The sequence below is a fragment of the Mus pahari genome, chromosome 4, assembly GCF_900095145.1.
Source record: "Mus pahari chromosome 4, PAHARI_EIJ_v1.1, whole genome shotgun sequence".
NCBI classification, from domain to species: domain Eukaryota; kingdom Metazoa; phylum Chordata; class Mammalia; order Rodentia; family Muridae; genus Mus; species Mus pahari.
Window position 1 is genome coordinate 129,094,675 of NC_034593.1, and position 26,934 is coordinate 129,121,608.

The 26,934-nt window shown below is 40.7% G+C and overlaps 1 protein-coding gene across 2 annotated transcripts in view; it reads left to right on the plus strand.

Moving 5' to 3' along the window:
• Positions 1-26,934, plus strand: part of Unc5c (unc-5 netrin receptor C) — a 350,620-nt gene that overhangs the window by 316,774 nt on the left and 6,912 nt on the right. For both annotated transcript variants that reach the window (XM_021195777.2, XM_021195778.2), the window contains 5 exons: positions 216-384; positions 2,699-2,932; positions 15,899-16,048; positions 17,130-17,294; positions 26,422-26,600. In XM_021195777.2, coding sequence (XP_021051436.1) covers positions 216-384; positions 2,699-2,932; positions 15,899-16,048; positions 17,130-17,294; positions 26,422-26,600 — 897 coding nt within the window. The remainder of the gene's footprint in view (positions 1-215; positions 385-2,698; positions 2,933-15,898; positions 16,049-17,129; positions 17,295-26,421; positions 26,601-26,934) is intronic.

Consider the following 26,934-nt stretch of genomic DNA (forward strand, 5'->3'; position numbering starts at 1 on the left):
TCCACTGTCAGAAAAACCTCCTGTCTTACAAGATGAAAGCCTGTCTATACAGAACATGGCTTCCGTTTATTTCTGTCTTACCACCCAATACCCACCCTGCTCAAGTGTTATGAGCAAGTGATTTGAACTGTTTCTCCAACTTTAGATCTCAGTGACGACGCAGTGCATTCATACTACGGAAATGTCATAGGTATGGTCCTCTGCTCTCCATGCAGGCCCCCCACGGAAGACTCTCAGACCCTACTTACCCCTGTGGTGAGCTGTGGGCCTCCTGGAGCTCTGCTGACCCGCCCTGTCATCCTCACTCTGCATCACTGTGCAGACCCCAGCACCGAGGACTGGAAGATCCAGCTCAAAAACCAGGCAGTGCAAGGACAATGGGAGGTGAGTGGGGTATCTGTGGGAGAAACACGGTACCCATTGTCCATCATTAAGACAAGGAGGGGGAGACCTTTATTTTTAAATCAAAGAAGGACAGCCTTTAGCTCACACTCAAAGTGAGAGACAGAAGACCAGTAACTACTTCCTTATCTTCTGACTGATGGGCACCAGAAAGGGGACGTTCAAAATCAGTTCACAGAATCAAGGATACTCAGAAGCCCCTGTTAACCCATTAGGAGTACAGGCACCCCATGTTGGGAAAGGAGGGAAGGAGGGATCATCAGAACTTACATCAGAACTCTTCACTTAGCATCTGTCTCTCAAGAATATCTTTATCAAATACATATGTAAATGATCGTATAAATATATATGTATAAAAATTATATATGCAAAATGTGAAGTTACAATATAATCACTTATGGTATTTTTAGCCAAAGAAATTACAAAGATACGCATGAAAGTTTAAAGCTATAATATTTTAGGAAAACTGACTTAACAGCAAAGCACAATATTCTGGGATTAACTAGATTTTTCTTTTCTACAAACATTGGCTACATTTGCCCATATGAAGGAATTATTCCTTATTAGAGTGCCTCAAACTTGGGATTGAGTTTGGGGTTATATTTTAACTCTCATCTTTAAATAGATTTAGTCGGGCCTAACTTTAATGTCATTTAAGCTTTAAATATCTATATTTATATCTATATCTATCTATATATATATATATGTACACACACACGTGTGTGTGTATGTGTGTGTGTGTGTGTGTGTGTGTGTGTGTAACTATCTAAACAAGCAAAATTATCTAAAGCTCTATCTTAAGTGTTTGCAAGATACTCTGCTAAGTGCTCTTTTGATTTCTGGGGTGAAGTGATGATATCAATGACATAGGGGTGAATTCAAGAGTCCAGGTAGATACAATGACAGGTTTGGGTCATGGTGTCCATTGTCAGTCATATTCTTCTTGAACAATACTCCCTCATGTCCTTCTGTCTCCAGTGTCATGAGGCCTGGAATAACCTTAGAGGTCCTGAGCTGCTTTCTTCATCAGTGCAAGATTCCTTTATATTCACTTCAAACTATGATTTCCTTGATTTTGTTAAAATATGGCTTATATGTCAGATGATGTCATAAGGCCTAACCAATAAACTATCACCTGAGGTAGTAGTGAGCCATGACCTCCTACATTCGGATCTTTATCCAGACCTGAAGACTAAATTTCATTCACTAACATTTTTGAGTAATTGGCAGTCACCATGTGTTAGACTCACCTGGTAGAAAGCATTACAGAACTGACTCATGTTCTGTGGAGACAAAATGACTTAATTCAGAGACTAAATTGTGTTCATGCATGTGTTTTATCTCCCATGCATCCTTCTCAATCCAAATTACTTAAAAGTTGAGAGACTTCATAAAATTCATGTCTACTTGCCTATAGTAAACCATGGCTCTGCTGGTCTTGTGCCTGCCATCTTGTTGGCTGACCTCAGAGGGAACTGAACTCTTAACCCAGCCTCATGCTCTATCTGCCCAGTCTCCAGTATGTCTTATCAACTTCCACACTGCCTACTGGGAGCATGCGGAATGTTGACTCTTAGAAGAATGACCTCCCGCATTGTTAGTATATAAGTTAAGCCATTTAGTTATATGGCAATAAATCAAAATATGATTTTTACAAAAATGAGCACTTCCACTTATTTCATACTAAATATTTTGTGTCTAAAATAATGAACTATTTAGTGGATTACATAAGAAAAAATAGGAGAGACATATGTAAGAGGCAGTGTGTATCTACCACAGATCACCTGCAGAGTTTATTAGAGCTGAGATTATTTGGGAGAAAGGATACTATTCTGAGGAAATTACTGTAGTATGAATTTTGTAAGAGAAAGTACACTGATACAATATAATGTCTTAATTCCCCCCCCCATTATTTTTAAATGTGGATTCTTGGAGAAAAGGTTGATATTCTATGATGGTACCTCAACAATTTACACTTTTAGATTACATAAGACACTGAAAGATCAAAACACCAAGTCCTCAAAAGCAGTTAAGGAACTCAGTCACACTACAATAAAAGGGATAATTCATTATTTTCTTTTGGCTTTTCATGTAGATTCCAGGATACTTATGTCAATAATTACATCAGTTTATAGGCAGTAATAGAAAGAGCTAATGCTATGAAAATCGGTACCACAAAGTTTGTGAAAGATGAACCAGAATTCAGGGACATTTTTCCGTTTTATCTACCACTATCCATGGTGGCTGGCATGTGTCCTTGTTAGCATAACCATGGTCCCTTCCCCCTCCTTCCCAGGATGTTGTGGTGGTTGGGGAGGAGAACTTCACAACCCCCTGTTACATTCAGCTGGATGCAGAGGCTTGCCATATCCTCACAGAGAACCTCAGCACCTATGCCCTGGTTGGGCAGTCCACCACCAAAGCAGCTGCCAAGCGTCTGAAACTGGCCATCTTTGGTCCCCTCTGCTGCTCTTCCCTGGAGTACAGCATCAGAGTCTACTGCCTGGATGACACACAGGATGCCCTGAAGGTAAGCGTCTCACACTCAACCAACCCTCTTCACCCTTACCTGGAAGCTAAGGTTTGGAGTGACCTTACACACCTGGTGGTGGCTCTGGCATGTGTGCAAACACATGCATTGGGTCCCTGAGGAAGCAGTTACACAAATAGATATATCTCAGAGGCCATGCTGATAAATAAGCTGTTTTCTCTGTGCTAATTCCTCCCAAGGGCTACTTTTGTTTACCTTACTTGAGTTCTTTTAATGAAAAATGTAGAAGAATTTGGCAACGAAGCCCATGGATGGTAAATAATCTGCTTCCATGTTTATCTCAGCTGCGTTCTTCCTATAAAAGAAATTGGCGTAATTGCTCACACTGTATGTTCCTCTAGTGTGCTACTTCATTTATATGCTTTCCCATTCTTTTTATGAGAGCTGTGAGAGAGAGGGTTAGCATTTGACAACAGGCTGCTGCTTTGCAGAATAAATGAGCTTAATTCCTGGTGTGATTATTGCCATTCGTTTCATCCCATTTGAAGCTTCAAGGGATATAATGTGCCTTTGAAGAAGTTATGATCTAGAAGGAGAAATAAAGGAAGTGTGCCAGGGTTGAGGAGATAAGCCAGAACGTGATGAATGCCACAGCTGAGATGCAATGTTCTCTGAGAGTTCAGGAAGAGAACCTACACAGTACTTTAAGAAAATCTGAACAAGAGCTAACATTTGAGTCTTGTTATAATGGAAGGTAAGATTTTAAGCATTGTTGACAGGAAAAATCATTAAAGATTCCTAGATATATGGAAAAGGATGAGAACACACAAAAGTGAACAGCAATTGATGCCTTTATGCAAATGTATTATACCAGTAAGCTGAGGGTAATAGCATCTTTGCATAAGATGGACCTTAGCCATCAGAGAGAGTCTGTGGTGTCTACAACAGTTTAAACAGAAGCCTGGCATCACTGGAAATACACATTAGACCCATGACTCTGACTTCAGTGGGCAGAGTCAAGTTAATAGAAGATGTGTCAGAGCTGTGATGATAACAGAGGAAAGAGAAGGAAACAGGGATGCGAGGTCCTGAACAAGCAGCATGGTGATTCAAGTAGTGCACAGAAAATCAAACTTCTGTCTCTAACAATGACAAATCTAGGCTGGGTTGCTCTGTGAATTTGTCAATTTAGGGTACTATCATGAAGACCATGGGAGAGGAGACCTAAATGTAAACATTTATCCCTATCCTGTTGGAGGCCAGAGGCCCAACATAAGAGTGCCATCGGGTTGGGATGCAGTAAGGATTTCTTCCAGGTTTCAGACAGCCAGTTTCTTGCTGAGTCTTCACAACGCAGAAATGGTTGGGAAAGTATGGAGGCTCCTTTATAATGACATCTATCTCAGTCAGTAGAGTCTTACCCTCAGCATCTAATTATCTTCCAAAATTCAGTCTCTTAAAGCTCTCACCCTGTGGACGAGGATTGTCAACTATTAATCTCTGATGACACAAGCATTTGTTGACAATAGTTATTTTTACTTATAGACTATTGAGTCAGGTGTATAAATCTGCCATCTAAAGATATCTAAGGAACAATTTTATATCTATAAATACGTAGAACTATTGTATGATGCAACAGTTCTAAAGTAACATACACATTACAAACAATAATATATAGGGTTAATTTTTTGAACAGACAATAGATCCCAATGTGTAGATCCCGGCATCAAGGATATCATGTTGATATTTGTCCACCACTCATAGAAGAAAAAATATCAAAAGGGAAGTGTAGACTAATGAAAATAATTACTATTACTGAGTGCTTCTCTCTACCAGTTAAAATTCTACATATTTTTATTAACACATTCAATCTTTACAGTAGCTCAAGAAAGTATGATTATTCTTTTAGTAGATGTGGACTCCAATGATCAGGAAAGTTTAGGGGCTCTAGGTCACATAGCAATGGTATAGAGAAAGCAAGCCTTGCCTCAGGTGTGGGCAGTTAACTATAGTTGGTCTATGGAACTAACTTAGATGGGGACTAAGAGGATGTTGCCATGATATGGGAGTAGGAAGGCCAGCCAGCCAAAGGAAATTAGAGTACCATGGGAGGAAAATCGGAGTGAAAAGAGTCAAGAAAGCCAAGGGAAGAACATTTTGACTGTTATGGTATTTCTTTATGCATTTCTGTCCAAAGAATAATTTTGGATTGTGAAAAAGTGAAGGTTACAAATCAGGGATCCTGGGAAGCCACCTCACAGATCATGGCAAGGGAGACATGGACAGCCATAGGTAACTGTGCAGCTCTTGTGGTGGAAATGGCCACCAATCATTCCAGGGAGAGGAAAAGAACCTCGTTGGCCACTGTATATATTCTTAATGACTGAGATTGTTGGATTTTCTGATGTAGAATCCTCCTTGCAGAAGTAACTTCTAAGGCACTGTCAGAATACAAATCATGCTAGACTTAAATTCTCCCTGGAAAACAAAACGATAGTTGTTGCAGAGCCATGGGGTCTGATTAAAGTGAATCCTCTGAACAATTCCATGAAAAATTACTGTAAGAAGCACACAGCCAAAGACATTGAGTGGCCATCGAAAATGTTTCATATACATAACTTATATTCTCATATAGCAATACTCAAGATCTCCTAAGCTGCCTTCCCAATAGCCACAAAAATTATGCAAAATGTTATACTTTTAAAAAACACACATTTGAGTATGTTAATTATAGAAGAGGGATAGAAATGATCAATGCAAAAAAAAAAAAAAAAAAAAGAGTGAATTGCTCTCAGCCGTGAAAGCAGCCCAGGGGCAGTTTGTATCATGGTCAATGCTTTCCAGATAGACATTTAGAAACCCTCAGCATCTAGGGATCCAGCACTTAGCTGGAAAGAAATGTGAATTATGGATGAGGCATTCTTACACCTATTGGCCTTTTAATGATGCAGGAATACCAAACTCCTGGTAATAAGTAAATGATCTGTTCAACACTCTGAAGAGACAGTTCAGCCATGTCTCTACTACCTTACCCATACTTGAATGGGAACCTGGAGGCTCATTAGCTCAAAAGAGCTCTCCAGTGCTAAAAAGCACTGGACACAATTCCCGCTGTTTCTCACTGCCACGCTGGCATCTCCATGCTCATCTTGTAGGCCATACATTTCTAAGCTCCGTCTACCACCCTTCCCAGTCCTTCCTTCTCCTTTCCTTGTCATTTCCTTTCTCAGTAATTCTTATTTAGTAATTCTTTATCACTGCACGTGTACAAAATCTACTTGTGTTTCAGAGGTTTATTTCAGGGTCCTTCTACAAAGGCCATGGTCTATATTGGCTGGGACTTGGAGTCTTGCCACAATGATTTGTACAGTGACTTGAAGACAGCATCCTAGACATGTTTACATACCACTGTGTGAGTCCATCAAGGGCAAACTTCTTTCATCCTTAAGCTACCCATTCCCCCATTCCTTCACTTACTCTTCCATTACTGGACATTCCAGGCAGTACTTCTCTTCCAGTACCCACAGGAAAGTCCCATTCTCTTAATTTACCACAAGGCTGAGAAAGAAATCTGTACTCATTTGCACACTCCATATCTGTTCTGGGACATTGCTCTACTTGTGGGTTGGATTTTTTTCTCATGCTGTTCATAGATAAACACTGTATTTTCTTAAGTGCAAACCACTGCTTGTACCAGCCCCAGGAGGGCCTGTTTTGTGGTCTTTCAATTTATATTACTCCATGTTTCCTTCAAATTCCATGTTACTCCAGATTTGCCATTCTAGGTATGTGTTTTTTAGTCTTCTTCCCACTCATGTCATTCATCCATCCATGTAGATGTGTTCATATTCTAGTCTCAGCAGTAACTTCTTTGTCAGGATCTCCAATCTGAGCATGTCTCCTAGTATTAGACTAAAATCCCATGAGCATACATCTTGGTCATTTGCTTTTAGAAGCAGCTTCCTCAACTTCCTCTAGTCTCCTGATCCAAACATCCTCTTCTCTCTTTATCCATCTTTGGAGAGAACTCATCTCAAACAAATTTTCCCATTGAGCTAAGGCAAACTATGCTGATTCTCATCACCAATGATGCACACAAATTAACACATTCTCTACTTTTTGTTCAGGCTCATTTCCAATTAGGCTCATTACAGTCCCAAGATGACTAATCTAAGCAGTGCCTCTCCTGCTCCCCTTGTTCTTTTATTGATCTCTTCCCAATGCATCAAATTTTACACAGCAGTTGTTTGGTTTGAAACTTCTTATTTATCCTCCATGTCCTGATCATATCACATCCATCTGTAAGGCTAACAGTAATCTCCCTTCTCCATGGATACTCTATAAGCTTGGTCCTTTATGTTGCCTTGTCTTTGATGTAGTCTTTTCTCTCTAAATCTGGGCCCTGGGATCTCTTCCTGCTCTAGGCTTAAAGCTAACTCCTTACAATGAACACTGGTAGCCCAGTATTGTGTCTCCAAGGACTTGACCTTATCATAAAGTTGCAGCTAGATATAGAGAGTCTTTCTGGATTCTATAAAAACAGAAACATGAGATTATGGTGGGGGTCCAGAGGAGTGCTCATTTTCAATGAATGTACCTACTTAGTCCTTGCAAGTTATTAGAAAAGATGGTTGCCTGACTAAAAGATGGTACCAAGACTATTAATTTTTACTTTTTAAAATCAATTCTGGGTACATTAAAATATTTTTAATCTAGTTATATTATTATGGGTATGGAAGACAAAGAAACGGAGGCTCCCTATCAGTAAGGCTCAAGAAACCCTGAAATGTCCTTTCATCTTTCTGCCTACCTCTTTGAGTTTGGCAGCTTTTGTAACAATTTTCCTGAGTTTTGTTAAGCCCTGGAGCAAAAATGGTCACCTGAAACTTAAAAGCTTCACTTAGCAATTTGGAAGCACTGATGTAGAATCAGAATGCCAGCAGTGACTGCTGGGGTAAAAGTCAAGGCCGATGGAAGACAGCAGGCATCTTTTATATACCTTTCAGGATGCTTTCTTCCTGTGCACACGCATGAAGGACCAGTGGGAGCAAAGCTGAGGTTGAGTTCACACAAGGAGATAAAGATGCTGGAAACTGTGAGAATAGTCTGGAATAAACTCAAATAGAGAGGTCAAATATATTGTAAAGATGGAGTTTGGAATATCACTGAGTTTCTTTTTCTTCTTCTCCTCCTTGTGTGATTAAAGTAATAAAAAATGATGTTTTCTTTTCATTATTTATAAAGCCTTAAATCCTAATATAAATAGTCTAGAAATTAATAGAGAACAAGGTTATATTTGGAATAAGTCTTAAAACTCCCAGAGAGAAAAATATATCTATGTAGAAATAAGTAATTCTGCTCCCCTATTAGCCATGCCTCTCCATAATAATGATTCTCAATAAGTGCCAAAATCTAAAACTTAAAAAGAGTTATTTGCACTCATTCTGTATGTATGTTTATTAAGTTTCTGGCAGATGTATTTGTGATTCAGACCAAATAAAATACATTAGCACAATCTGATTTTCTCCTTGGAATCTCTGGGTCCAGAGAAAGCTTTTCTTAGATTAATCTAATTCACAAATACCCTAATGTAGGCTCCAGGAAGGAACAGTAACTATAAAAGAGAGATACAAAAAGAAAAGAATAAAACACTGAAGATTAGGGAAAACAAATTGGTTTCGATGAAACACCAGTTGCCAATGGTGTGACGCCCTCCTGGGCTGAGCTTGCTAGGCAACATGTTAAAGGGGTAGGTGGCTTCATTTCCATCCTGCCACCTGTTGCCAACTCTACTGTTGTCCATCTGCTACAGCCTCATGGCAAGCAGCAGGTGACCTCAAAACTAACTTGTCTAGAAAACTGTCAGAGTCCTAGTTTCTGACATTAATGTATCCATGCATATTACACATATATCAGATAAAAATCAAGAAAATATGCTACAGGTTCAAATGATTGTATCTATCTCCAGTGCCTCTGGAAGGTTCAAGGACAATGTTATAGAATTTGGCACAAAATTAGGACTATATTCTATTAATCTTCCTTCATAGGCATTGAGATTATTATGGTATTTTAAAGATGATAAATCAGCAAAGATGTTAAATTTATCTGTAGTCCAGTTTTAGGATGTTTGTTCTTTGGTGGCAGTCTAGCTGGTCAGATTTTGTCATTGGTATCTGTATGTTGTCTCAGAATTTATCTTCTCATTGTCATCTTCTCATGAGACTTGGACTTGGCCCTATCCTACGTTGTGCAAATGACCCACTTGATGAATTGGCCTTTGTAGAGGGCATAGAAAGAGAAAAGTTGTGCTAACCATAATATTTCTTCTCTAAGAATACCTACAAGCTGCTGTTCTGAATATGTAAATGTACAAATATCTTCCACAGCAAAAGGTCTTCACAAATATGATGGTGTTCCCCCTGACAGGGCAGATATAAAACAATAGCAAGTGTTTTATAGTGTTGAGTACTTCCCTTACCTGTGGGCAGTAGATATTATAAGGATGGAAGGGAGATGGGGTAGAGGTTTCATTGTTGGATATGAAGACTGAAGAAGGAATCATGAGAAGGAACGCAAGTAGCCAGGAAAGAAAGAAAGAAAGAAAGAAAGAAAGAAAGAAAGAAAGAAAGAAAGAAAGAAAGAAAGAAAGAAAGAAAGAAAGAATAAACTCCTCTCCCTGCAAGCCTATGTAGCATAAGACAGTCAGTTTGTATTGTCCTTAATTTTTGGTAACTGCTCATGGAATTTGAATAATAACATGTTAAGGGTAAACAGAAGTTCAACATGAACTTACATGTACTAGAGTGATCTGAAAGTCCCTGTTCAATGATACTATGTGAAATGTCCTTGCTTACACTAGAAGAATACCCCGGGGAGACAAGTGACATGGGTTCTCTGTTGAGTGGGACCCCTTGGCACATTGCTTTGAGAGCATCACAAACTTCCTTGACCGGGCAGGCTGAAAGTGGCAGCTCAGCCCAAGCATCTGCGGCAGCAGCAGCTGCTGGAACAGCAGGCAGAGCCCTGGAAACGAAGGGACTTTGACGGGGAATGTTTGCACATGGTCACTGGCGTCTAGCCTTATTATTATTAAGAATGAAGGCAGGCGGACAGACTTAGGGGGAGGGCAGAGCACCGCAGTGTGAACACAGGAAAGGAAAATAGCAGCATGAGGTGACATTGACCTGAGCAGGTGGAAGAGGCTGGCTGACTGTCAGCTATTCCCCATTGCCCAGCTCAGCAGCCAGAGGCCTGAAGGCCAGAGGCGGGGACAGCAGGCACAAGGCTGGGAGCTGCCTGCTGGAAAGCTGGCGGGGAACAGGGGAGAGGGCCTGCTGCTCTTTTTGGCCTCTGCTTTGGTAGAGTGCAGGCACACTGCTGTGACAGGGGCTGTGGAAATAGCCACAGTTAGCAGAAAGAAACTTCTCATTACTAAATGACCAGGGTATGTTTCAACATAGGAATAAAAATAGGGCAGGTTTCACTGAATCTGAAGGCAGGTTTAGTTCAGTCAACACAATCACTGGGGCTAGTCTAAAGCTTAGTGTGCTTGGTATGCTGAACACGTACTAAGTTGTTCTCATGTCATAGAGTTCTGTGATGATAATGCCCTAGCAAATCCGGGACTGGATCAGCACCAAGGACAGGGCAAAGGGAAGGTCCTGGCTCCTTAGGCTAAGGCAAGCACAAACTTCTGGAGGAGGAGGCTGGCTTCTGTGACCTTCATATCTTTGGGGCTCAATGATTTCTCTACAGTAGCTCCTTACACCCACTAGTGAACCTGGTACTGGTGATCCAACTCCTTAGCAGAAGTAGATGCAGCCCATTCATATTTCTGTTGGAGTATACAGAAATATTCTTTTATTTTATTTTTTTAGGTACAGGGACAGATAGCTCCCAGTAGACAAGTGAAACAAGAGGGTGGGTTTTGTCTCCTTCCTACCCTCTCTTTAGTGATCAGTGATTTAGTGATCTTTCGTGATAAGAAACTGATATTTAACCAGGAATCCTAATTGTGAGACTTCTCTAGAGGGAAGTTTCCCCAGGATCGGAAGGCTTATTAGGAGAAAAGGGGGCAGGGAAGGAAGAGGTGGCAAATGTCACGTGGCTGGACAATCCTGAAGAGTGAGAATTTCTGGTGGTATAGAAAGAACATAAGAGTCATAGATTCTCAGGTATGCCTCCATTTCCCTTCCTCTGCTGGGTCCAATGTGGATCTATCTTCCTATCAGAGAGCCTGCGAGAGCCCCGAGCACTGACAAGAGCTGTTTCATTGTTCCTCATAGGCCTTTAAAGGAGCTTGGATTTATTATGCCTCTTAAGTGGCCCAGGCTAATGGCTTGGCATGGACAGTGCCTTGGTTTAATTGGTTATTGTGCAAGCTGCTTGTTTCTGTGGTGGAATTCCATGTTGCTGCCTTTGCTGCAGTCTTTCATAGGCTTCTAGAATCAATTCAGCCCTCATTACCCTCATTCAGCTCTCTGTTGGAAGCAGATACCACAACAAGTAGCTTCTCGGATCCCAGGGGTGACATTTCTCCAGGATTCATGTACACATAGACATGTGTGCCCCCATGAAGAAATGGGATAGAGATCTGGTGTCAATCACGCCTATGTCATTTTTGAGATACTTTTCAAAGTAAAACAGGTGGCAATGACAGTTTATCAGAGCATCCAGTAGGTTCACACAGGATGCTAACCATTAGAAGTGAGTCTGGCTGCCAATAAGAAAGACAACCTCAACAAAGGAAGGTGACCTTTATATTTCTAAGCACAAGCAACCTAGATGATTCTAATGTTTATTATGACATTTATTTCCAAGGTCACGATATTTTGTTAAATCTTCCTAAATCTTTTGACCTTTGGTTCTGATTCTCCATTAAGGTATATGAGATAACCTAACCTTTGTGACTCAAAAACATTCTGTCAAAACACTGTTTTAGAGTGGTTCTCCTTTCAGCCTGGTTATAGGTTCACATCGTCTCTATACCATGCAGAATAGGAGCAGCAGGCCAAGCCACATGCTTCCTGACATAGGACAAAGCCACATATTCCTGACATAGGACACATATTTCAATGACACTGAGTGACTGTTTCCAAGAAGGCTAGGAGAGGAAAGAATTTATCTGTAAAGTCATGTTCCATTGATGAGTATGTCACTTATTTCTATTTCATCATTGTATCCATATCACATATATTAACTAGCATGACTTCATGGAGGAAGACTCCAGAACGCAAGTTTGTTATATACAGAGTACTTTTAAGTTGAAATGACCATAGCATATCTCAGGTTAGAGTGCTGAACACTAGCAATATGGAAACAGCCCAAGTAGCATGTCTTGTGCATTGACCCCTCTTCTGACACAAAACTTACAGGGTACTCACTGAGCATGACTGTCATTTTGACAGGTGGATTTACATGATTTTTATTACCAAGAAGTTCCACTTACCCATTGAAATAATTTATTTGTGTGCTTGGGTATCTTTAGTGCTCTGGCGGGTAGTGGTGGTGGTTGTTGTTGTTTGTGTTTTTAATTCATTTTTTTGTTTTTTTTTGAAACAGGGTCTGAAAATGTAACTCTAGCTGTCCTGTAACACCCTATGTAGACCAGGATGACCTTGAACTCACAAAGATTCATTTGGCTCTGCCCCCCCCCCAAGAGTGCTGGGTTAAAGGTGTATGCCACCATATCCAGCCAGTGCTTTGGTTCTTGTCTCCTGTAAATCATGGTCTTTTTTGCTTATGTTGAATATCTTAATTGTAGTAGCACCAGTCACTATTTTTCAGGAAAAACCTGTGTTAAATTTGAGTAATATTCTTGAGTTAATTCCTCACCCAGATATTGTAGTGAGAACAGTTGCTTATACCAACTATCTTTAAGACAGATAACAAGTTTATACACCTCAAGCCCAGTGCCCCACTGGCTAACAAAAGACATTAGTACTTCTGCATTTATTAATCTCAGCTAATACCTTTGTTTTTTATATAATATAGCATTGATATATTAATGTGCTAATGTGGGTTTATAATTTGAGAATAAATTAAAATAAATTTACAATAGGGTATTTATTGGTAGATGATACATCCTATTGGTTTACTAATAGAAATGGTCAAGAGCTCATGTTCTAGCTCTGCACAGCAGCTTATTATGGGCTTCCTGATTGATGGGGAAAGAGAGAGAAAGAGAGAGAGAGAGAGAGAGAGAGAGAGAGAGAGAGAGAGAGAATTCTTTGCCCCCACTGCTGCTAAGTGGTACCTTGTTGGTTGGTTGTTTTCTCTCTTTGAAGTCATTCTAGGCCCACTATTCATGAGAGAAAATTCCCTAGCATGACTTCTGAGAAATTAAATACTGAGCCTTAGTCTTGGACTGACTCCAACCCAGACTTGGCTTTCAAAATTTCTTGACATCAAGGTCACAGCCAATGGACAGCTAAGATTTTGTTAGACTGTTCACCCTGCCAAGAAAACTGATAGTGATAAGGTGCTATCTTCTGGCATTTTATGTTGACTATAGGGATGGGGTGTGCATTCTGCATTGTTGGGTACAATTACCTCCCAGAATACAATGCATCTTCTTTCAGACATCCCAGGGAGATAATTTGGATGTAATGAAGATCTATAGTAATCAGATAATTACTATCGATTGCTCTTTAGATGTCTTGATGAGGTAATTAGGGCATCCTGGAAAGAAGCTAGAACTGATTGATTGGCATGACTGTAATCTCAAAGATTTCTAATTATGTTTCTTTTCTTCTAATGGCTTATAAACAAACATCATTTTAGCTTTAGAATTTGTCAGGTGCCAGGTTCTCTGGGAACACCAGCTTTCTCTATTATGCTAACTAGACACTGAACATGATCAACATAAGCTCATTATGTGCTCCTGCTGAAGCAGAAGCAACTGCCATTAACCCTCACATCTCTTCCCTGTTCCAGAGGCTGACAGAAGATTCTTGTCAGTGAATGGGGTGTGCAGTGTCAGGGAGGGTGGCTATGTGTGATAGTGGGCTGGCTAGATCTCCTGGGGACCCTAGGAGTCTGCTGAGGTAAGCACAGCAGACCTAGGGCTTAGTGACATGGATTCTGTGTCAGGGTGGCTAGCTGGCTGCTCAGCTCCTGTCACAAGTAATAGCTACTCATCGGCAGCCATGGAGGAGGGCAGGTCAATACTATCAGACATCTGGACCACACACTCATCTGTGCCAGAGGGATCTTGCCTCATGGTTTCCATTAGACACTAATTAGAGAACTCCCTATCTGAGACTATGTTCCCCATTATCCTAGTATTTTCTATGCCTCAAAGGACCTTTCAGCAGTTGGTGATGGAAATTAAGAACCCAGGAAGCACCAGTTTAACTGAGCTGTTTGCATCTTATCCATGATGTTGTTGCGCTCAGTAGTGACTAGATGGCCAGAGTGTGGCTCAGTAGTCACTCAACAAATGCAAAGCATGTGCTTCTCTGGGTATCTCGCAACATAGATACAACTTGTCCCCTGTGTGGTCCCTCAGTATTTCATACCTTGGCTGATCTTCAGTGCTTGCAGATAACATTCTGAATGGATGCCTGTATTCTTGAATTTCCTCTTGTTTGCAGAAATATCACTGCCAAAGACAACCATATTTTGCTTTATGTTATTTACAATTATGGTTATTTTCCTGAATCTCCACTTTTAAAAGGTTATGAATTATACCGTATTTTAATCATTAAAATTTTGGTAGCATGAAAGCTATACAAGGGAGGTTCATTTCATGCATTGGTATTAATAACTTACAGTAAGCTGCTGTTTGGATAATTTCAGCTGTAGTTGGAAATGCTTCATTAAGTCCCATTAAGCAGCTTGAAGAATGGAAGTGAATATAGACTTTGTCTTCCTATAACATCTTTATACTGTAAATGAAGGATGGAGTGGGGTTTCTTCACCTAGAAATTTTTAGGGATGGGGCAGTCTCTTTTAAAATATAATCTGGGTAGATGTTTGATTCAGAAACTATTGTTTTCAATCTTTATTATCCGAATGCAAAGGTTTTCCTTTAATAGGATAGATAGATAGATAGATAGATAGATAGATATAGATATAGATATAGATATAGATATAGATATAGATATAGATAGATAGATATGTATGTATATATATCCTCCTTTAGGCTCAGTTTGTAAAGTTCTTGCCAGAAAATCCAAAAACCTATGTTACAAAAAATGTTGGGTATGATAGCACATGCTCATCATAATCCCAATACCAGGGAGACAGAAAAGTCAGCCTCTGAGGTCCCCTGTTTAGCCTATTTGAAGACATCCAGGCTAGTGAGAACCCCTATTTCTGAACAAAGGTGGACATCAAATGAACGTCACTCAAGGTTTTCCTTTGTGTCTATACACACACACACACACACACACACACACACACACACATACATACACACACACTCACACACACACAAGTTTTAGTAACTATGACTTAGATACTTTTATACATTTCTGTACATAAATCAACCATAACAGACTGGACTAAATGTCTAAAATAATTCACATTTTTGGTTGTTGTTGGTTGGTATTATGTATGAAATATTAAGCCAGGGTTTTGAAAATGTAACAAAAGAAGTCACCTTTTAATTAACAACCCCTCTCAAATTTCAATGAAAATCTATTTCCTTATTGGTTTAACTCTATTTCTATCACTATTTTTCTTGTATTCACATCTATGCCCATTCTCATTTTAAGTCTCTTGTTCTTGCAAACTACAAAAAACAAACTACTGAGTTTTCTCACATGTAGTGTGATGCAAATTCCATAGGCTACTTGCCAATGTGGCTTAAGGCCATGCAAGATGGTCAGGATTTCATACTAAAGGTCTCAGCCCCACAGGCGGTAGTATTCATGGCATTAGTGAAGTATGGTACTCTATCCAACAGACACGGTAAAGAACCGTATATACTTGATGAGAGGTCTGGTGGAAATTAGGCAGGTCAATCAATAATATACCTTGTTTTGGGATGTGTCCTTGTAGGAAGTTCTACAACTGGAGAGGCAAATGGGAGGACAGCTCCTGGAAGAACCCAAGGCTCTTCATTTTAAAGGCAGCATCCACAACCTGCGCCTGTCTATTCATGACATCGCCCATTCCCTCTGGAAGAGCAAATTGCTGGCTAAGTATCAGGTGAGGCTACCAAGAGCCACTCACTACTTGGAAACAGATATAAGACAGATGATTCATTTTTATGGTCATATATAGCTCCTTTTTTGGGAACATTGCCAATGTCTCCCATGCCAACACTTATTTCTTCAAAACTGTATGAAGCCAGGTTTTTGAAAAAATGCCCAATAAACATACTAAACAGAATAGTTTTAAAGTATTTTTTATTATTATAACTATACTGTTAGTAAGTTAGTTTTCAACATTTACTTCATTAATAGGAATAGCTCAAGTGCATCCCAGGGAGGAAATGGTGCACTGCTTCTTGATCTGACATGCATTGGTTTTCCATTTTGCTAGCTAGCATAACTTCAGCAGTTTTCAGGAATCAGGGTTTGATGGCTGACATGGAATGTCAGTGAATGACTCTGTCACTCACTGGTTCTAGGTTTGGCACCAGAACCAGAACCTAAACACTGTATTCGTTCATGAATCCTTTCCTTGGCTTAATTGCCACAATCGTATAGGATTGGCTCTGTACAGTAATTTTGACAGTGATAAGTGAGTATCTGGTATGGGCTTCATGCCTCTCAGGTTAAGGGCTGTTCTGTAAGGACCAATTTCCAACTGCAGTGAGCTTTAGCTGCCCCTGCACTGGGCAAAGGGAGGGTAAAGGCATGAAAAGATGTGGGATCATCACAACATCCTGTGGCTAGCTTTGCTCTTCTCTAATACGTCACACCAGGGATTCGTTTTAATGAGAAATGATAGAGCATGGAAGGTTTATTTTAGGATCTTTCTAAACTCTTTAATCACCCCATCAACAATGGCTGCTTTTCTAGATGAGAGGCAGATCCTCTGGTTAAGTGTGGTCTCTAGAGTTGTTTCCATGGGTTCCAGTCTCAACCAATCAACTTCCTCACTGTTCGATATTAGATGTTTCTTAACCTCTCTGCATCTCTGTTTTCTTGTGTAAAGAGAGATGAGGCCATATCTGTGCAGAGAGCAGTCATGAAGTTGGATGAGGTGGGAAACTGAAAAGCTGTAGTGTTTGGTGAGTGTACCCAGCATCTCTTGTTAATGGTTAGCACCCTATGTGTTGCAGGAAATTCCATTTTACCACATCTGGAGTGGCTCTCAAAGAAACCTCCACTGCACCTTCACTCTGGAAAGACTCAGCCTAAACACAGTGGAGCTGGTTTGCAAACTCTGTGTACGGCAGGTTGAAGGAGAAGGGCAGATCTTCCAGCTCAACTGTACTGTGTCAGAGGTAAGACACTCTGAGGATCCTGGAAAGTATCCTAGGAATGGTTAAGGGTGGGCAAAGCCTTCCCTGTGTAAATAACATGGAAGACTTCCCAAGCTGTTCCTATGTCCTTAGTGGAACTGGGAAAGGAATCGCTTTCTTATGCCATCCATTTAATATTCATACTATAACTTACAAAAAGAGATCTGAGAACAAGACATGACAGTAAATCCTGGTAGTCCCCAACATTCCTGAGAATTGCTTCAAATCCAAAACTAGCTCAGCCTAAGTTGTGAGTTGTTAGGCCAGCCATGGCCACATAGTGAGACCACATTTTAACACACTACAAGAAAACCACAATTGAGATCTGAACTTCAAGTGCAAGGTTTTAGTAGCATGCACATGGCACTTTCCACCAGCATCCTTCATCTGCCCACCTTTCTCTCACAAGGACTTCTGTCATTTTGTCATAGTGGAATGAAGGAAAAGAGGGGTGCCTGTTACCCCACTTTGCACCCATATCGAAGGGAGAAACTCTTAGGTCTCCTTTCTTTCTCTAACCTCCACATATTAGAGAAGATGTCCTTTACCCCAGAGTTTAGGACATACTCCAGGAATAGAAGAAAATCTATACTCTCCATAGCGGTCAGTTTTGCCTTTGTCCGCTATGATTTTCACACACGCAGCTGGGCATTTTTATACATTCATATTCCAACAGTAACAATAGTTGCTGTTATTTCAAACCTCTCTGTAAGGAAATAGGAGGTACCCATGACCTTATCTGTCCTCTCTGGATGCAAAGACTATGGTTTGAAAGCGGTAAGCCTTCATGTTGGAGGAACAAAGGAGGATGAATAAGCCATTTGCTCAGAAAGCTGCCCCGTGAGGCCCCTTGGAGCTCAGCTCCATGCTGCTGTGTGAGCGAGCGACAAAGCCCATGAACACTACTACAACCAGCAGAGTATGATTTAAAATACTCTTTTTTGTCTTCTGCTTGGAGATGACTGCAATGTCAGTCTGTTCAGCCTGTCTTGTGCCACATATCCTATTTAAAGATGATCTTCCTTAGCAAACGAGGCAGAGGTGGGTGAGGGGGAGCATGTGAGCTCATTGAAGCTCCAATCTTCTTTCCCACAGCCTGTGATCCTCTCCTCCTGTAGTTTCATGAGACTTTTGACTCATAAACAACTTTAGTCACAGACCTCGGTGACATTCATAAGGAATGATCTCTGTGTCAGGGTGCCATGGCAACCGCCGGGCCTTTGGATGCACAGCCCTATCTCCCAGGCACACAGCACCACCCCTGCTGGCTTCGGAGGGTGTATTCACTTTCCTGGCCCAGCAGGTCTGCAAAGTTCAATAACCACCCAGCTCCTGTGACAACAAAGGCTGTGGAATTTTGGAGGGGGGCGAGGAGTCTGGCCCTTTGATGCATGCTTTCCGTTCAGCATGAACATTTGCTGCTCCCTGAAAAGGTGGATCAGATGCAGCCACAAAGAAATGAGAGCTGCTCTGAGTTCTCCCCCACCAGGGAGGGCTGCTAGCTCCTCATACAGAAAGGGCAGTTTTGCAAAGTGTGATCACAACTTAAGGACTCCTTTCTGGTGCCAACACAGAGAAAAGATTATTGCTTTTGCAACTTGGCAGTCGACTCAGAGGCCAGCCCTGTAGTCACGCGGCAGGCATTTGCCCATGTGTGACAGACAAGCACATGAAACTCAGGATGGAAGAAATGACCAGACTGGGAGAAAACATTGGGGATTCGGGAGCACTCTACAACTTGTCCTTCTGGGTTCCAGCATTCCATCATTGTGGTTATCAATTGAATGAAGGTTGGGTTCTGGAAGAGGGAGGAGGTTTCTGATACTGATACTGATGCTGATGCTGCAGCAATGTGAGGCTCTAGGCAGAATCATGGGCTCTGAGGAGTCCAGTGACCCAAGTACTCATCAAAGACTGAGAAGCAGCCCAATATGATTCAGAAGTTGGTATAAAGAGAGAAAAGTCTTCATTTGTGGTTACTTTCTTTTGAGCCCTGCTCCTTCCATCACAAGGCAAGCTAAGTCTAAAGGGTTCTAACTCCAAGGTCATATCCCCGGAGAATTATCTGTCTTGTTTAGAATACATTGTTTTTTCCTTTTCCCACTAGTGGCCTACTAATGAAGGTCACTTACCAGCAGTCACTTATAAAATCACGTAACTCAGGGCCTCTAGAGCCCAGGGTAGAACCTTTGCCCACCATAGGGACCAGTCTGGACCAGGCATACATACTCAAGAGCCACCACCTGTTCTTCTGTTCCCCTTACCAGACGCTCCTAAAAGCCTCTCACTGAAGAAAAGAGGTTTCAGAAGGAAAAATACCTAGAAAACTAAAATGTTGGTGTGACTGGATGTCACGATGAAAATGAAGGAAGATATTTCATTTTTGGTTTCTTTAGATAGGGATGGGGTAAGAAATTTGTCCAAAGTGAAAATATGGTACACAGAAGAAAGGAAAACTTGAAATGTTGTCTTAGGCTTTGGTGTCATTTTGGCAGTAGACAAAGATCAATCCTAATAAATTTCCAAGAGAATAGTTCAGTAGGAATTACCCAACTATCTTCCCCTGATCATTTTTTATGCTTAATCTGGTATACTTTATTTCTTAGAGCTGGTGAAAAAATTCAATACCTGAACATTTAAAAAGTTCCATAAGTAGAACTTGCTCCATAGAACATAATCATATCCACTATTCTTCTATTAGAATAACTGGCTTTAGCAAGCACTGCCTCTCTGATCAGTGGAATCCATTGCCAGCTTAAGCATTCCATGTCCTGTTCTCAAAATACAAGTTAAACCTCAGATTGAACAGATGGTTCAGAGCACTTTCTGTTCTTGCACAAGACCTGGGTTTAGCTCCAGTATCCATATTGCAGATCACAACTATCTGACTTCGAGGTCATTCGGGTCTAGAGAGTGAGTTCTGGGATAGCCAGGGCTAAACAGAGAAACCCTGTCTCAAAAATCCAGAAAGCAAGATAAGGTAAGAAAAAAGAAAAGAAAAGAAAAGAAAAGAAAAGAAAAGAAAAGAAAAGAAAAGAAAAGAAAAGAAAAGAAAAGAAAAGGAGGGAGGGAGAGAGAAACAAAGGAAGGAAGGAAGGATCAATCTTAAGATGGAAAGGGGGGGGTTATGGCTTCCATAAACTATATGAAGAAAACTACCACCCAACTAAATTTGGGGGTTGATCGCCCAGAACAGATGTTTGGTTAATGCTGAAAAATCACATGGTTAACTAAGAAAATTATAACATCGAAAGCAGATGGTTCTGCTGTCATAAAAGATTATTGTAATAAGCATTCTGTGGAAGTAATCTCTACTTTTACCTGGAAGTAAAGGAAAAGCCAATAGAAATGAAAATTACTACATGAAATGTAAACATAAATGTAACGTGCATTTTCTCTGATTACCTTCAATGTAATAAAGTATACTATCAGCTATCCAATAAGTGTAGTACAAAGCTTGTGTCATAGACACCAAGACATAGGCAGAGTAGGCAAGTTAGAAGTTAGGGAAATGCCTACATAAAATGGTGCTGGTTCCTTACTCAAAAAGAAAGGGATGAGCTGAGTGTGTGAGAGTTTCCTGAGACCCATATCTATTTTAAACTAGCCTTTCTTTACCCTCAGGGTTTAACCAATAAGAAGAATCAAGCCCTCATTCACATTTAGTTAGAAGGAAGCAGAGAACTCTACTCTGCAGGTGGAATTTATCAGGAATGGTTTTCCTGTCTCCCCATCATAGCAAAAAGTGCCTGCTCCCATTTAGGCAAACAGTGACTGCATAGCTTCAATGTATAGAGTGCTATATGAACAGTACAGGGGAATCTGTTAATAAAACAACAAATAAAATACTCTGCCTGCCAAGAAATTAAGAAATTAAGGAATTTGCAGTTCATCCAGTCTGCATAGGGCTGAACCTGAGGAATACTGAAGAGCTATGGCCATGTCCTGGCCGGCCTCCAAGTAGGGTATCTTGGCATATATAAAGGGGGCTGTTGTAGCACATGCCCTTTGGGCCAAATTTTAAGGCATGTGCAGAAGATACTAAAGGAAAAGTCCTGTCAGAGGGCTGCTTCTAGAAGTGGTGGTAGGAATGAGAAGCAGGAGAGTGTGCCAGCACTCAGTCAGGGCAAGCAACACCAAGATGACAGCCTGAGAAGGATTGGGGACAGACTGAAAAGTCAGGGGAGCAGAGTTGTCCATGTCAGAACTGGAGCTCAGCTTCCAGCATTGCCCTTTAGAGCTCCACATAGCCCTAGGTGGGGGCTGTGCATGTTGCTCACTGACTGAACAAAACTAGACATTTAAAGAGAAACAAAGTCCATTCTTTTGACACTATTCTACAGTTTTCATGAGAGGGCAGTTTCTGAAGCTGAATCTATGATTTTTTTCTTTTTTTTTTTTTTTTTTGCTTTTAAGAAAATTTGACATGCAACAGCTAAAGACCAAAACCTATGACAAAATAGACACGAAAACTCTCAACAAAATTCTGATCAAGAGGTTTCATCCTAAGCATGAAAGGATGGCTTAATACATGCAAACTAAACACCATGTATCATATGTACAGAATGAAAGATATAAATTATATGAGCATCCGTGATATAGGAAAGGCATAATACAATTTAACAACTATAGATGTTAAAAACCTTGAACATATTAGATATTGAAGAAGCATACATGAACATAAAATATAATGTATGGTAAACCCACAACTTTATCATACTGAGAAGGAAAAAAGCTGAAGATAGTTTTCTTTAGGACAGGGACACATATATAAGTATCCACCCTCATATCTCTCACTAAGAATAATACAAATATACAGAGCAACTGACAAAAGAAAGACAAGACAGACAAATTGGAAAGAAAAAATTAAAGTCTCTTTTTATGTACATGGTAGGATCTATCCATAGAAAAATAGACCCCAAAGAATATAATAATTGATTATTCAGAAGTCACATACAAAATCAACTTTCAAAAGTCATTAGCTTATTTATATAATCAAAGATGAATTGTTGAGAGAACTCATAATTACAATGCTGTTTACAGTAGACAGAGAAGGAAAATACACCTTGGAAAACCTTAATGGAGGCAGAAAAATTCCACAATGAAAAGCAAAACCCACTCATGAAAAATATTGAATAGCACACACACACATACAAGATGGAAGAAAACTCCTATGTCCATGAATTACAAAAATTAATGATTTAAAATGTTATATTACCCAGAGTTATCCTCAGGTCCAACGCACACCTAAAATTCATGAGGATTAAATTATATTTCTTAAAAAATAAATACCTAGGACAGTCAGGCGAAATCATTAAAGTAGAGGTCATCACAATACCTGGTTCCTAATTCTAACACTCCCTGTGGAGCCACATCATTCCAAGCAACACAGATGTACACAGTCAGTCAGTCATGTTGCATCCCAGAAATAAATGTGTGCATGGACATCAATGGAGACACCAACACTGCACACTGGACAGAGGATAACCTCCTTAACTTACAATGATGGGGGAATCAACACATGCAGAACACTGAGACACAATCCTCCTCACCTGACACACAAAACCAAACCTGAAACTACTGAAAAAAAAAAAGCACAAAGAAAACAACTCAAAACCTAGTTAAAGGTAATGATTTTCTGGATAGGATAACCAAACCTCAGGAGATAGAGAAAAAAAAAATTGACAGCTACAATCACCTCAAATAACCAAGCTTTTGCACAGCAAAGGAAATCAGTACATGGGGAGAGGACTACAGGATTGGAGAAAATACATCACAGCTTTAAATGTGGCTGGTTCTTATCCAGAAAACAGAAAGAACTAAAAATAATGAATTTAACTTTTAAAATGAGCAAATTATGACAAAGGTCCCTCCTCCAAAGAATATGAATGGCCAACATACATGGGAAAAATAGTCCACTGTATGATCCAACTATCCCACTTCTAAGTGTAGAACCAGAGGAAACTGAGCTAGCATGCCTAATCAAACATGCCTATGTGCACATGCCTATATGAGTGTTTTGCAGCAAAATTCACAATAGTTAAGTCACAGCTTCAGCCTGGCCAACCTCTAAAAAAATGAATATGCTGTGTAGAACAATGGAGCATTACTTAGTCATAAAGAATAATGGACTCCTGTAATTTGCCATGAAATAGCTAGAACTGGGTGGAAGTCATTATGTTAGGTAAAATAAGCCAAACCACAGAAGAGCAAATCCGTGTGTGTGTGTGTGTGTGTGTGTGTGTGTGTATGTGTGTGTGTGTGTGTGTGTGTGTGTGTGTGTGTGTGTGTGTACCTTTCTCTCTCTCAAATAGCAGCAATAAGACGCTGACCTGAAAGTAGCATACTAAGAATTGGAGACTGAAAAGATAGAGGTTAAAGAAAAGAGCGATGAGATTTATGCTTCTATGAAGTCAGAACATTAACCACATGCAGTTAAATACATGTTAAAATATTAGGATTGGGGAGATGGTTCGGTTGATAAAATTGGAGAACCTGATTTTGATCTCTGGGACCCATATAAAAAAATAAAAATAAAAACACTAGACATGGTATAACATCCAATAATAATCCCAGTACCTGAGGGGAGGGGGGGGAGGAGACTGAGGAATGCCTGGGGCTTCCTGTACTCATAGGAGAACAGCCTAGCCTTCTAGATGAGATCTGAACTCTAAAGAGCTATAGTACCTGAGGAATGATACTCACAGCTGTCCTCTGGCTTCTAAATGATGGCACAGACGCACGTGCATGTGCAGTTATGAAAGTTCACATACACACACACACACACACACACACACACACACACACACACACATATACACACACGTTCAATATTGTAAGATTAGAATGTCATGGAGAAAGGATATTTAAAACTCCCCTGGATGGATGGATGGATAGATGGATGGATTAGATGGATGGATGGATGGATGGATGGATGGATGGATGGATGGATGGTATAGAGGGTCAGGGAATAGTGTTGTGCAAGTGAGCCACGTGGAAAGACAGGCTGGCAGGAGTACAGGGTGGAGAACAGGCAAGCAGCAGGAAGATACTGTGGCCAACCATGAGAAGGAAACTCTTTGGGGATGAGAGTCCATGCTTCACAAGGCAATTCCTCCCTGTGCAGACTTTAACCTCCACTCCCACCCAAGGACAATCAAGGTGGGGATAGACTTGAGGGGATGGTAAGTTTTCCTTCTGGGCCTAAGAAGTTGTCTCAATAAGGAGAAAGAGAACTTGAACTGGGATGAAGTCACTGAACTGTAGAGACAGTGTGGACCTTTTCTGCCCCCCCACAATAATGCAGTCATGAATATTGCTGTGCCCAATATAAGAACTGCAACTCTTGAGTCCTAACTTCCAACATAATCTAGGAAGCGTTGATGTGTGTCCCTAAATGACTCACTGCTTGCGCTTTTGAAGCCCTGTGACCCTGGAGGTTATGAACTCTTGCTTTTTGGCAGAGCTCTGTTCCTGGGGCGGGGGGGGGGGGGGGGGGAGAGCTGCAGGTTCTGAGTCTCATCAGAGCTCTTTAATCCTGCTGGATGCTTCTGAGCGGCAGCTCACTGTCTAGCCATGGAGCCAGAGCTAATATATAAGAGCCAGCAACATCTCTTTGCCAAGCGATTGCTTCTGAGCCCTGGTACTTTGATCAAAGCCAAGACTATTGTATATATATTCTTTAATTTCAAAAACAATAATAAAACAAACAAATCCCAGAAAAACAATTTTCTCTCACATGTCCCCAAACTCCTCATCCAGAGGGATGATAGAAGTTGAAAATCAGCATTGGCCGCTGATCCCCCAAAAGCAGACTACCCTGTAGGTCACATTTGGGATCCAGCCAGCTGAGACACCCCACCTGCCCCTCAAAGCTCCTGCAATCCCAACTCTGCAGAGGCCTCAGAATCGGGGCAGGACATGGGGGCTCTAACAGCAGTGGCAATGACCCCCAAGCTCAGCGTTTAGAAGGACATCACAGACTTCAGGATGACCTAGGCTCTGTGCCTAGTGTCTCCTCAAGCACCGCAAGGCGATACCTGCCTTAAAAAAGAGGTGAAATTCAAAGTAGATCATGAAGATTTCTTGTTATTGCTTTAATGGTTCCCAGGCAACGTTTCCTCTTGCTTCCAGACCAGCAGAAGTGATCAGAAAATGATTAGAGTTTCTCTTGCAGATGAAATTTAGATTTTGCATTTGTGCTGCTTTATGAGCTGAAACTATTTTAAGAGCCAATTTATAGTTTTCTCTACTAAAATTGGATTTAAAAAAAAATAAGCAAGGAGGTTCAGCAATTAGAGGATACCATTAGTGGCTTGCCCTAAGGCAATACTCTGTGTTTACTATTTTTTTTTTTAAGTTTGCCTTAATTTGATATATCTTAGCATTGCCCCATTTTATCAAGCAAGAGACGGTGGGAGCTACCTTCACAGGGCTAGCTGAAGTATCCTATGTGTTCACAGAAAGGATGCCTTTATGGTTAGATGGCTTCTAGAAGATCTTATTTATCTCAGATCTGTTTGTTCCTTCGGAAAGAACTTCCCTTTTGAGCATTTCCAACATGTAAACCTTTGGGAGCATAAACATTCTCTCTCTTCTCCATTCCCAAAGCAACCATTCTCAATCTGTCGGCCGAGACTATGGGAAAACATGTATTTCTGATGGTCTTAGGAATTCCCAACCATAAATTTATGTATGTTGTTACTTTCATATCTGTAATTTTGATACTGAGAAGTGTCTCAGTACCTAAGGCCACTAGAAGTTTATGTTTTCCAGTGGTCATGATCTACAGGTTGAGAACTGCTGTCTTGGAGTGTCTCATTAGGGAAGCCATTGTGGAATCTCACCAGAGCTTTCTGCCCTGTCCACTCCTGACCTAGGAACTCTGAACATGGGCTATACAAAACTACCTCCCAATGTTCTGCCTCTAGTAACCCACTACTCCCAGGCCAGGAAGAAACTGTCCTTCCTGAAGAGAACAGAACCTATTCTTTGTATCTGTCTCAAGTTGGATACAGAGAATATCCAACTGAAGAGTCAAGCATTACGCTGACTGAATCAACAGCGATGACATTGGCCTTCTGAAAGGAAAGTTGTGTCGTTCCTACAGGAACCTACTGGCATCGAGTTGCCTCTCCTGGATGCTGCTAGCACCATCACCACTGTCACTGGACCAAGTGCTTTCAGTATTCCTCTCCCTATCCGGCAGAAGCTATGCAGCAGCCTGGATGCTCCTCAAACAAGAGGCCATGACTGGAGGATGCTGGCCCATAAACTCAACCTGGACAGGTGAGTGTGCTCAGGCTTCTAGACTGGCTGTTTTCATTTAGCAGAGGTCCCCAGAGCTGAAAAGAATGATATAGAGAGCGCCACTTTTCTCTTCCCACTACACATCTGTTTACATTTTCATTCTGACTGTGAGCTTCCAAACAGTTCCAAGAGAATTCCTGGGTTATATGACATTTATCAGTGTCAAGACTTGTGATAGACTTTGTCTAGCTCATGTGCTAAGAGCTCCTAAATATGATGTCTATTCACTAAAGTAATTATTGTTCATCCATCGCCAGTTGAGCAAGATGTAATGTGTGATGAATAATTTACATGCTCACACAAGCACTTGCAT